Source organism: Corythoichthys intestinalis, chromosome 22 (genome assembly GCF_030265065.1).
Source record: "Corythoichthys intestinalis isolate RoL2023-P3 chromosome 22, ASM3026506v1, whole genome shotgun sequence".
In the NCBI taxonomy this organism is placed as follows: domain Eukaryota; kingdom Metazoa; phylum Chordata; class Actinopteri; order Syngnathiformes; family Syngnathidae; genus Corythoichthys; species Corythoichthys intestinalis.
Genome location: NC_080416.1, coordinates 10,805,314 through 10,819,032, shown reverse-complemented (window position 1 = coordinate 10,819,032; position 13,719 = coordinate 10,805,314). Strand labels below are relative to the sequence as shown.

The following is a 13,719-nucleotide window of genomic DNA, read 5'->3' as shown; positions in this document are numbered from 1 at the left end:
GTCAGGTTTGAAATGGTCCACTTCATTGCGACTTGTCACGTTCAGACCATCAAGTTAACGCCTCACTCAAGTCGGAAAAACACACACAAAAAAGTGGATTCTTGCATTAAGACCTGCGGTCTGAACCTAGCCTTAGTCAGAGGTGGGTAGTAATTAGAGCTGGGAATCTTTGGGCACCTAACGATTCGATTACGATTCAGAGGCTCCGATTCGATTATAAAACGATTATTGATGCACCCCCCTCCTTTTTTTTTTTTTTTTTTTTTAAATGTTTTGTACATTAGTTCCAAAATTGTTCAAAAATCCTCTCAGGCTAAACCAAACTACTATTTCAGTATCAAGTTAACATATAACAGTAAACAAATATATAAAAATAACAGTAAATAAACAACTCCAGTCCCCATTCTGTATCAGCAAGCTTTAAACTACATTCAATGAATTTAATGTTGTGAATCAACTGTTACAGTTGTTAAAATTGCTCCCGTTATTCCATAATTTCCCTTCTGTCTACTTTTGTCAAACTTTTAACACTATTTCATCATTTAAAAATAGATTCAAGAGAAGATTCTGCTGATTTAGGAGTATTTTAGATAAAAAGTTAATTAGGTTCGCGTCAACACAGCTTTCTAGAGAGGTCTACTGCTTTAAGATGGCGGCTGTTTATTTACGCCGGAAAGTGTCATTTCGCATCTCTGTTCAATAATACATGTTCTAACACCGACGTCGTCTGTCATTTTGCATCTAGTTCTACATATATATGATATCTACTGTAGCCGTATGTAGCAACTAGCAACTGGGCGTTTGTAGCGGCTGTCAGCCGCAGTCAGGTATGATTGTTTTTTTATCTAGCGGCATGAGTTGAACATGATATTTACACACGGTCCGTTCCTCATTGCGTCCCAAAGACCGCGCTGACTGTGTTTTACTTACGCTTTACCTGGTATAATTCAATAATCGGAATTTGGATATTTGTGAATCGTTCTCGAATCTTCCACGGCCAAATCGCGAATAATCTAAGTATCGGAAATTTCGCACGCCTCTAGTATTAATATGTTAAATTTACTCAGTTACATTTACGTGACTAACTTTTTGAGAAAAACTACATTATTTGTAATAAATTACACACACCTGGACGCCAATAACTATGTAAAAAAGGTTGTCCGAGAGTTTAAGAGGATTCTCGCCGTTAGCATTAGATTAATGCTAATGCGAATGTGAATGCTAAGCTAACGCTACGAGTTACATTTAGAGCGTGATGATCCCTCAGCATGGACTTTTAAAGGCTAAAGAAACATTGAATATTCTCTCTTGCCAAGATAGGAAAACAAATCTTTCCGTGTGTGTTTCAAAACATGCAAGCCTAGAGAGGACACTGCTAAATTGGGGAGAGGGCAGCACGTCACATTACATAATTGACACAACCACACACTGCTACGATGCAAGCTAACCACACACACACATTGTGAACAAGTGACGGAAACTACGGCGCATTTTCGTCTCGTTCTGTCAGACCAAAACTGGCATTCGTCTCGTTATGTTGTAGTTTCCCAAGACACCTTTTTAGCTCGTTGTCCTCTCGTCATCGCCGTGAGAAAAAGTGTTCGTCAACATCACTGCCTAACATCTTAAATTTCTGTTAAAATACCTCCTCTTTCTCTTATTGACCAATCTTTCCTGAAAAAATAAAAACAGTCAAAATGGATCACACGTCTAGTGCCGTCAACAGCAGCCAATGAGTAAAGGGTTAAATGCTCCTACCAAACGCCTGTAAAGCCAAACAGATCACTTTTATCTATCATGACACACCCTTGACCTCATCCTGCTGGCCTTCATAGCAAATGAAACGCATAGTAGTATTCACCACAGTAGCAAATCAATCTTGTCAGGTAGAAAGATGACCCTGACTGGAGTAACATCCAGTGACAACCTCTCCTTTCATCACACGACAAGATTAATTAGCCACACATTACAGTGAACAACTCAATATATTAAGTGCTAAAGAGGACGGACACCACGGGAGGAGCGATCTTTAGTAAGCGTGACCGTTATGACCCAGGTGGCCTCTAGTGTGAGCTAGAGGTCAAAGTCACCTCAAAATACTGTCCGACAAACCAGATGCTACATGTTCAGTCAATCACTACAGCTACAGAGCGTGAGCACGTTTGCGGAGACTGTAAACGCAAGACAAAGAATGGCCAGGGACACCTTTTACACAGAGGTGAAAGCCAATCAACTATTGAGATGATTGATGGCACTCTTGGCAGGAAACGGGGTGGATGTCCTTTCTGTCACGGAGAAGATGGCATGGAATGTAATACTCAAAGGGCTTAGTATGTTTCCAATCATTCTGAAGCATAGGATACATCAACAGAATAGAAATACAGTGGGGCAAATAAGTATTTAGTCAACCACTAATTGTGCAAGTTCTCCTACTTGAAAAGATTAGAGAGGCCTGTAATTGTTAACATGGGTAAACCTCAACCATGAGAGACACAATGAGGAAGAAAAAAAAAAAAAACAGAAAATCACATTGTTTGATTTTTACAGAATTTATTTCCACATTAGAGTGGAAAATAAGTATTTGGTCAACTACAAACAAGCAAGATTTCTGGCTGTCAAAGAGGTCTAACTTCTTCTAACTCATTATTGGCATAAAAGACACCTGTCCACAACCTCAGTCAGTCACACTCCAAACTCCACTATGGCAAAGACCAAAGAGCTGTCAAAGGAAACCAGGGACAAAATTGTAGACCTACATCAGGCTGGGAAGACTGAATCTGCAATAGGTAAAACAGATGATCTGCATGGAGGAATGTGCCAAAATACCAGCAACAGTAGAGGTGTGCAAAATTTCCGATTCTTAGATTATTCGCGATTCGGCCGTGGAAGATTCGAGAACGATTCACAAACATCCAAATTCCGATTATTGAAATATGCCAAGTAAAGCAGAAGTACGACACACTCAGCGCGCCGCGCGGTCTTCGGTACGCAATTAGGGACAGAGCGAGAGTAGCTAAACATCATGCTTCTCATTACCCGGCCCCTCGGGTAACGCCAATGCTCAACTCACGGCTCTAGCTCAACTCAAGCCACGAGATAAAAAAAAAAAAAAAAAAACATACCTGACTGCTGCCGAAAAGCTGCTACAAGCCACATTATGTTACGGTAGATATCATTTATATAGGAGTAGATGCATTATCGCTTCGGTATCGTTACCAGCACATCTACAAAAAAACTAGATGCGGGCGTTAGTAACGGCCGCCATCTTAAAGCAGTACACTTCCCTGCAAGGCTGTTGTTTGCGAACCTTCCAAGCGAACCTAATTAACTTTTTATCTAAAATACTCCTAAATCAGTAAAATATTGACTTGAATCTATCTTTAAAATAGTTTTAAAACGTTCACATGTTGAAAGTAGACAAAAGAGAAATTATGGAATAACAGGAGCAATTTTAACAACTTTAACGGTTAATTCACAACATTAAATTAATTGAAAGTAGTTTAAAGCTGCTGATATAGAATGGGGACTGGAGTTTTTTTAATTACTGTTATTTTTGTATATTTGTTTACTGCTATATGTTAACTTGATACTGAAATAGTAGTTTGGTTTAGCCTGAGAGGATTTTTGAACAATTTTGGAACTAATGTACAAAACAAATTAAAAAAAAAAAAAAAAGGGAGTGGGGTGCATCAATAATCGTTTTATTATCGAATCGGAGCCTCTGAATCGTAATCGTAATCGAATCGTTAGGTGCCCAAAGATTCCCAGCTCTAAGCAACAGTGTGTAAAAAGCTTGTGAAGAGTTACAGAAAACGTTTGACCTCCGTTATTGCCAACAAAGGGTACATAACAAAGTATTGAGATGAACTTTTGGTATTGACCAAATACTTATTTTTCACCATGATTTGTGAAAAAATTATTTAAAAATCAATAAATACTTATTTACCCCACTGTATATATATTTTTTTTTAATTTTACCAAACTATTAGTTAATGTCAAGTTATGCATTAGTTAATGTTAATATATTACTAAATTTATATATGGGATGATATGAATTATTGTAATGTTACTTAAACATTAGTTATTGTCTTAAAATGCATTAACTAATGCATTGACTCGTGGTAAATAATATATTAATAAAGGTTAGATAAGGGATTAAATGAATTATTGTCATGTTACTGAAACATTAGTTATTGTCTAAAAATGCATTAACTAATGTTTATTAAGGGACCCTTATTGTCAAGTGGTACCAATTATTTTAATTATTTAATCAAATTCTGGAATTTAAATGACAATTGCAAAACAGAAAAATAATATATGATCCATTTTTAAGCAACAATAACCGTGAAATGGGTCGCACCAGAATCTGCTGATTACATTAGCATGAAAATGGAGCAGAGGCAAAGTCGCCCACGTCATATTTACAGACACAAAAAGGCGAAATACATCATTCACAGTTAATTCACATTGGTATCCTATAACACAAGTGGGTAACTTCTATTATAGTAGTCATTTATGTGTGCATATACTGTATCTATGTTTAGAGAGGAAACAGAACATAATAATTATCACACTACTGCTTCAAGATTATGGTATCATATTCAGTGGGGCGAATAAGTATTTAGGCAACCACTAATTGTACAAGTTCTCCCACTTGAAAATATTAGAGAGGCCTGTGATTGTCAACATGGGTAAACCCCAACCATGAGAGACAGAATGTGGAGAGAAAAAAACCCCAAAAAATCACATTGTTTGATTTTTCAAGAATTTATTTGCAAATCATGGTGGAAAATAAATATTTGGTCAATACCAAAAGTTAATCTCAATACTTTGTTATGTACCCTTTGTTGGCAATAACGGAGGCCAAACGTTTTCTGTAACTCTTCACAAGATTTTCACACACTGTTGCTGGTATTTTGGCCCATTCCTCCATACAGATCTCCTCTAGAGCAGTGATGTTTTGGGGCTGTCGTTGGGCAACACGGACTTTCAACTCCCTCCGCAGATTTTCTATGGGGTTGAGACGCGGAGACTGGCTAGGCCACTCCAGGACCTTGAAATGCTTCTTACGAAGCCACTTCTTTGTTGCCCTGGCTGTGTGTTTGGGATCACTGTCATGCTGAAAGAACCAGCCACGTCTCATCTTCAGTGCCCTTGCTGATGGAAGGAGATTTTCAATCAAAATCTCTCGGTACATAGCCCCATTCATTTTTTCCTTTACATAGATCAGTCATCCTGGTCCCTTTGCAGAAAAAAACAGCCCCAAAGCATGATGTTTCCACCCCCATGCTTCACAGTGGGTATGGTGTTCTTCGGATGCAATTCAGTATTCTTTCTCCTCCAAACACGAGAAGCTGTGTTTCTACCAAAACGTTCTATTTTGGCTTCATCTGACCATAACATATTCTCCCAGTCCTCTTCTGGATCATCCAAATGCTCTCTAGTGAACCGCAGACGGGCCTGGACGTGCACTGGCTCCAGCAGGGGGACACGTCTGGCAGTGCGGGATTTGAGTCCCTGGCGGCGCATTTTGTTACTCATAGTAGCCTTTGTTACTGTGGTCCCAGCTCCCTGTCGGTCATTCACTAGGACCCCCCCCCCCCCCCCCCCCCGTGTGGTTCTGGGATTTTTGCTCACCGTTCTTGTTATCATTTTGACGCCACGGGGCGAGATCTTGCATGGAGCCCCAGATCGAGAGATTATCAGTGGTCTTGTATGTCTTCCATTTTCTAATAATTGCTCCCACAGTTGATTTCTTTACATTTTCTTTTACCTATTGCAGATTCAGTCTTCCCAGACTGGTGCAGGTCTACCAAAATTGTCTCTGGTGTCCTTCGACAGTTGTTTGGTCTTGGCCATAGTGGAGTTTGGAGTGTGACTGACTGAAGTTGTGGACAGGTGTCTTTTATACCGATAATGAGTTACAACAGGTGTCATTGATACAGGTAACGAGCGGAGCGTCGTAAGACCAAGTTAGACCTCTTTGACAGCCAGAAATCTTGCTTGTTTGTAGGTGACCAAATAATTATTTTCCACCATGATTTGCAAATAAATTCTTTAAAAATCAAACAATGTGATTTTCTGTTTTTTTTTCCTCCCCCACATTCTGTCTCTCATGGTTGAGGTTTACCTATGTTGACAATTACAGGCCCTCTAATCTTTTCGAGTAGGAGAACTTGGAACTAGGAAGTGACAGAAAATCAACAGTAAATGACCTGAAATGCCCCAAAATTAAACTCATTGGTTGACAATGACATCCAATTCGTTTGAAGTGGGAAGGTTCATTCACTGCCACCCTCCCAGTTCAAACGAATTGGACGTCTACTAGTGATAAACTCAATTCAATTCACAACAGAAGGATGTTTTTTTGTCTATTACATTTGCAGTAAAATATTGTAATAGACCCATGTATCGATAAATACCCAATTTCAACTCTATATTTGTTCAATAACCTCTAAACCCAAAATGCTTTTATCACAATTCCCGGTAAAAGCGCAAACACAATAAAATCGCTTAGAAAACCCAGAGTTGGGTGATTATTCTCTTCAAGCTTAGACCTGGCCAAGCTGTGTCTTACGCTGATATCAAACAGCCGGAAAAGATTAGCGCTCCGGAGAGTGTGGCAATCTGACCCCATTTTCACCAAGCCTTTGAAGCCAAACTGATTCTGTGACTTATTTATTCATCTTATGTTACCGAGATGAGATTCGCCCTTTTTCCAAATCGTTTCATTACGCAAGAAAAACAGTCGAAGCGGAAACGATGATGAAATTAGTGATCGAAAATGACGGCGATTCTATGAATTTGGGGTGGACTGAAAATAGTGCGGTACCTGGAGTGGGCGTAGTCGCCTGCTTGTCGTGCTCTTCGTGCCAGCGCATGGTGCGGTGGTAGCTCAGCATCACCTCCCATAATGCTTTGCATAAATCAGTCAAACACGGAATGTAGCTGTCCAGTGTGATATGCTGCAGAAAGACAGATAACGGTGTCATTGAAAGGTTTTAAATATACTTCCCGAATAGCCTGAAGTCAAATGGAACACACAGATAGTTGAAATAAAAATGACTACATATGCTAATGTGCTTGATATCCCATCTAATGAATACTCGTTATTCCGAGATGCTGTAGGGAAACAACTCGTTTCTGTGTCAAGACCGACGTACTGATGGAGCTAATGAATGCATGGACTTGTTAAATTATGTAATTAAAAAGAGTGCCAAATGAGCCTACGTTTGATTTGATCTTCTGGTGGGGTAAAACATAATTAAGAGTTTCAAATGGTTGCTAATGAAGTACATTTCAATGTGAATTAAATGAATTCATATGATAATCAGTGGGACGTTTTATTTAACAAACATAAATGTTGACATTAATGATTAAGAAAAAGTCAATATGGAGGGGGGGAATGCCAATTGCAGGTTCATACCACACTGGAACGACATGTAGAGTTGTCCGATATTTTCGGTTGGCTGATAAAAGTATTTTAAAATGATATCAGATAATATCGAAATCAGTTTTTCATTATCGATTTTGGAAAAACATGCATGTTACCTTCAAATTAAACGTTAAATCCCTCTGCCTTTGTACAAGGGCTGGTCATAGCTTAGCACAGTATTTATGTTTATTGACTACTAGATTTCTTCAAACTAAGACGCTTGGGATTTGTCATGTGAGCAGACCATTTGCATTCATGGTGCAAAAATTCAATGAACAATAAATAGTGAGTTATTAACTCATTACATATGACTACTGTATTACCAGAAAAAAAACAGTCACTAAGAAAAGTAATAAAATACAAAACATGAAACTAAGAAATTCCAAATATCCATCTCGACTTCTCAGGTGAATTTTTTGCTAAGCGAAGCAAAGGACCGTCTCTTAGGTACTAGTCACATGATCTGTTGGAAAAATAATTATCATACGTACACACGTACGTACACAAATCTCTATTCAGATTAGGCTAATGCTGTTGTTACTTCAGCAAACTGCAAGGTAGTGGTGCTGTGCGCTGCTAACTATTGGACGGGAATAGAAGTGCAGCCACTGAATTGTTTATTTCCACCAAGAACACACGTGTAAGGATCAATAAAGACTGATTTTGAATTGATGCGAGGATTGCCTGATGTAACATATATCTCAGAATCGATTTTTAATACCCCTATTATATATTATTGCTTAATGTGTTATCGTTTGAAAAGTTTGTAATAATGAGTTTGTGCCATGCATAAATTGCAAGATTATTCACTAAGCCAGACTTTAAATTAAGCCTGAACAATATATCGTTCAAACATCGCCATCGCGATGTGCGCGATAGTCCCATCGCAAGCACGTGCGATAGTTTTTTGTTTTTTTTTAATCCACATAGCCTTGCTTTCTGCTCTGCGCACAGCCTCACATCCTCCCTCTCCCAGCCCTTTGTTCCTCTCAGTCACTGCGGCACTTGCTTATTAAAGTTAACGATGGCTTTGATTTGGCCAAAGAAGCAGACTTCACGCGGGCATCTGTCAATAATCGTTTAACTTGTTAAACAGTTTCTGCAAAGAAGCCACGCTGGAATGAATGTGTGTGTGTGTGTGGAGGCGTTGGAGACATAAATGCCAGTGATCATGAGGAGTTTGAAATTTCTACATGTCACTCCAACCGTCACAGCTAAGGTAGATAAACAGAAGCATTTAATAAAGCCAAGCATTTTAACAGTACTTTATTCTTGTTCAAAAATGATTTGGTTGGACAGTTATGTTTAAAACTGATCATAATTATGACATTTGAAGTGCTTAAAAACCATTTATTTATATACATTTTTTCAATCACTTTAGGGGGAAAAGTGAGAAAAAACATGTCTTATATGTATCTCTTTCCAATGCTAAATCTGAATAAATACATTGAGCACAAAAAACACAAAAAAAAAAAAAAAATGGGGGGGGGGGGGGGGGGGGATGCGCTACTTCGCGGTTTTTCCCTTATCACGGCGGGTTTTGGTCCCCATTAACCGCGAAAAACGAGGGATCACTTTACACTGTGGTGATGGTGAGTCATCCAAAGTCTTTCCAAACAGCTATTCAAGTCATCTAGTGAAAATTTCTTTAAAAATATATGTATATATTTTTTTTAATATCGCAATATCGCAAACCCCCCAAAAAATCGCAACAATAGTTTTTTCCAATATCGTTCAGGCCTACTTTAAATCAACTCAAATTCACTATAAAGAAGAAGGTGTCATCTTGAGTTTGTCAACTACCTTCCCTGCTGTTTGTCGACTGGCAAACAAGAGGCAAATTTTCAATTAACATATCGAAAATAATAAAGTTTATTGTTCTTCAGATTTATATATAAAAACAATAATAATAATAATAAAATACAAAAATATGTGCAAAAACCCAGCAAAAGCATCTTGGGAAATGCCTTGGAATTTCCTGATTGCCTGCCTCTTGCCTCCTAGTGGCTCTTTGGGGTAACTACTGTAAACAGGATTTAATTATGAATGATTCCTTTTATTTAATAATGGAAATTTTAACTCATTTCAATTTATATTATTTATGTGGGACATTTATTTTCAATAACACCTTTAAGTTGTTCCCCTCTTTTTCACAGAATGTATATTTTATTTGGAAAACCTTGAAGTTGTTACATTTATCATTATTAAAGCATCCAGTACGGGCATCGCAATACTATTAGCAATAACAGATTAAGTGGACGACCGTATATATTGGTATCGGATTTTTGGAGTTGGTATATCGGTTAAAAAGTCATTATCGGCAAACTCTATCGACGTGGTGTAATACTTAGTTTTTGTCCTTTAACTCAAACTCTGCACCGGATAAGGGATAGAATATTTTCTAAAATGCTATATACAGTCAGAAGATATAAAATGAGAGGGAGGTTAAAGAACCAGATGTGCCATACATTTGATGCTCCATATTCTTCACAAGTCAACCATGTCAGCAGCATGTTGCCAAGCAACTGAGGCACTAGGAGAGGTGTGAGCGTAAATGGATCTGTGGGTTTTTTTCTGATGAGGAATACAACTTCAGTTTACAACTGCAACACACCATGACAGCTAGTTTTGTTGCGGGAATCGACCTTTCATGACAAAGCTGTCACAACCAGTAAAGAAAACGTTTATTTCTAATACTGTATTGTAGTGACTGAAATCTTAGTCTATCCAACAAAAAGCACGAGCTGCCATTTACAGTTGCATTAAGGGTTTCTATTATTCAAGAATCTGAAACTTCAATTCATCATCTAAGTGCTTTGATGACACCTAAACCAGATTACAGAATTGGCATGGAGATCGAGATTTCCCACGGGAACAGTTCTCAACTCTTTATTCTGGATGAAATTTAGCAGACACGCTCTCAAAACAAAGTCGCAAGGTTCGTAAAAGGTTCATCATAGTGAAAGCACTTAAAGACAAAGACATCCATTCCCATCATGATAAAGAAAAATGCTGATGTAAGCGTTTGGCATAGTTTAATATGAATAAGAAACTCAATCAGCATGAAAATCAAAGCCTTGGAGTGACTTTAAGATATGAGGTCAAGCTCATTAAAATAATGACAAACACAGCAAAAACCTGATGTCTATCAATTAAGTTGCAAATAATTTATGTCGTTTTAACTCATTAGCTGCCATTGGTGGCAATAGAAGTCCAATGGTAAATGGTAAATGGTGTTATACTTATATAGCGCTTTTCCACCTTTCAAGGCACTCAAAGCGCTTTACACCACATCGCCATCTACCGACTGGTGACGCAGCGCCAGTCCATTTGGCCTTGGTGCCAACCTCTCCTAGTCCAAGTGGATTGGACGTCTATTGGCGTCAATGGCAGCCAATGGATTAACCATTTTTGTCTGTCTTCTTTGTGTTGATTTGACTTAAGCAAATTTGTGACAAGCTTTGGTCTTAAGTTAAAAAAATTAATCATATTAAACTATTGCAATATTAATAGTTATGCACGATAATACATTTTTCAACCGATATCGATAACCGATAATTTCCTGCCCCTTCCACCCGATAACCGATAATGTCACGCCGATAATTCTATTCAAATATGTATGTAAAAATTTAAAGTATACAAAGATCAAATTTTACTGTGCAAAAATGTAATTTAGTGCTATTTTTTTCCACATCAAATGTGAACAAGTAGTAAATTCTAACATCTAAACAATGGCAATGACTTTGTGTAATGGTAAGCTTTTGGCAACAATTACTTAGAGAATAAACACCCAAGTTGCACAAAAATGCCTTTAAAAGTAAGCCGTTCCTAACATATATCACATTACTACACTGCAAAAACACCTCCTTAAAACTAGCAGAATTGGACTAAACTTGATTGCGCACATTTGGAGGCTAAATCAAGTATATAATTATCGGATTGCATTATCGGTTGAATTTTGTTTTATCTGGATTATCTGTGTGACGTCATAATTGCCATTATCGGCCGATAATTATCGGAGACCGATATTATCGTGCATCTCTAAATATTAATCAAAATTAATTTACCGTAATTTTCGCACAATAAGGCGCACCTGACTATAAGCCGCCACCCACCAAATTTGATATGAAAACAGCATGTTTTCATAGATACAGTAAGCCACACTGGACTATAAGCCGCAGCTGTCCTCTCTGTGTTGTGAGATATTTACACTAAAAGATATTAACCGGTAACACTTTGACAGCAGCATCGTAAGACTGTCATAAAACCAAATGGCTACAAAGCTTAAATGCTTCAAGAAGGTTCAATTGGCATCACAGTCAACTTCTGCTGCCACCCGCTGTCAACACTGTGGTCATCCAACAAGCCTCCTAGCATGCATTGCAGCGCTAAATATGTAAATAGCAATCAATATTCATGTTCTGTGTTAATTATTTCTTCAGTTACTATTCCTATTGTTTCATTAATCGCTAGCTCTGGTATTCTGTAACACTTTATTTGACAGTGGCGCCATAAAACTGTCATAACACCATCATAATTATGACATGACACTGCCATGAGATGAGAATGAATAAATGTTTATCACGGATGTCATTTTGTGTCATCTGGCAAATTATCTCACTTTTGAATGGATGTAGAAGATCCCACCTGGACATAAATGGAGTCAAGTGACATAATTTGCTGTTTGATACTAAATGACATCTGTCATAAGCATTCATTAATGCCCATGAGATTGTCATGTCACAATTATGACGGTTTTATGACAGTTTTATGACACCGCTGTCAAATAAAGTGTTACCTATCAACCTAAATAAATCAACAAATAAGCCGCACTGGACTATAAACTGCAGGTTTCAAACTGAGGGAATAAAGTAGCTGCTTATAGTCCGAAAATTTCGGTAGATTATTTGATAAAGCAGCTAAAGCAGCCAATGAGTTCAAATTTTTAGTCTAATTTTTTTCACAGTGGTTTGACACAAGTAAATCTGTTACAAATTATGCTCTGAAGCTTGAAAAAAAATCATCACCCTAATATATTGCTAGATTAATCACAATTAATTTAGAAATAATTGCAGAAGCAGCCAGTGAGTCTCCCAGTTCGAATGGATTGGACATCTATTGGTGTCAATGGCAGCCAATGAGTTAACCATTTTTGTCTGATTTCTCTGTGTTGATTTGACTTAAGCAAATCTGTGACCAGCTTTGGTCTTTAATTAAAAAGTTAAATTATATTAAACTATCGCAAGATTTACCACAATTAATTTAGATTATTTGCTGAAGCAGCCAATGAGTACATTTTTTCTCTAATTTTTCTGTTACAAATTATGTTCTGAAATTTGTAACCTTAATATATTGCTAGATTAACCTCAATTAACTTAATTCCAGTTGGAACTGATTGGACATAAACACTTTCACTTCACACATTTCACTCGAGTTAATCCGTTACAAGCTTTGTTTTGAAGTTAAAATTTATATAAATCTCTTACTTGTTAAAAGGCTAACATTTCCACTCACTTGCCTTCTTATAACTGGAATGAGTGAATTCTATCAAGAATGTCAAACAGACCATGAGATTGCTACAGAGTCTGGCCAACAATAATGAGACGCTGATGTAAAATTAATACGCCCTTTACCATAATCCTAACCTCTCAGAGGCTTCCCGTTGCTTTTGAATTTTAAGTCACGTAATTAAAAAGGCGAGTTTAGAAGGTCTAACGTTAGCTTTCACGCGGTTCAACCTTTGCTTATCATCGGAACCGAGATTCAAAGCGTTCGAAACTACTTTGATTTCTGTGAATTCTGAACATGGAGCATGAAGAACAAAACGAACACAACTCAAATACAGCGTGAAAGGACACTGAAACGAATTGTCCGCCATACAAAGGCATAAAGAACCTTTACAACGAGCATAACCCTTCTACAGCGTAATCTCTAGGGGGTATCCCAGCAATTCGCCCCACTAAATTCCTGATAAATTGACCGAGCTACGGCTTCTAAAACTGATTTATTTGAAAGTGGAATCGAGATGGTACAAGCACAGACATACAAGAACAAGGCAGGAAGCAGCTGGTGATATATGCACATTTTCTTACCGTACATAGATCTTTATATTGCATTTTCTGAAACTTGGTATCGGCGTTGCCAGCACAGAGCTCGACGTATCCCAGCACCACTTGGAAGACTGTGTTGTGAATTGCTTGGGTGAAGTGCATGTGCAGCTGGTCCATGGCAGTCTGCAGAGAAAAGCAAACACAGAGTTATGAAAACGATTAAAACGAGATTTC

The 13,719-nt window shown here is 37.8% G+C and overlaps 1 protein-coding gene across 3 annotated transcripts in view; it reads right to left on the bottom strand.

Annotated features, from left to right (window-relative positions):
* The window catches only part of vps50 (VPS50 EARP/GARPII complex subunit), a 149,702-nt gene that overhangs the window by 66,272 nt on the left and 69,711 nt on the right, over positions 1-13,719 (bottom strand). For all 3 annotated transcript variants that reach the window (XM_057827781.1, XM_057827780.1, XM_057827782.1), the window contains exons 12-13: positions 13,528-13,668; positions 6,833-6,965 (exon numbers count right to left, since the gene is read on the bottom strand). In XM_057827781.1, coding sequence (XP_057683764.1) covers positions 6,833-6,965; positions 13,528-13,668 — 274 coding nt within the window. The remainder of the gene's footprint in view (positions 1-6,832; positions 6,966-13,527; positions 13,669-13,719) is intronic.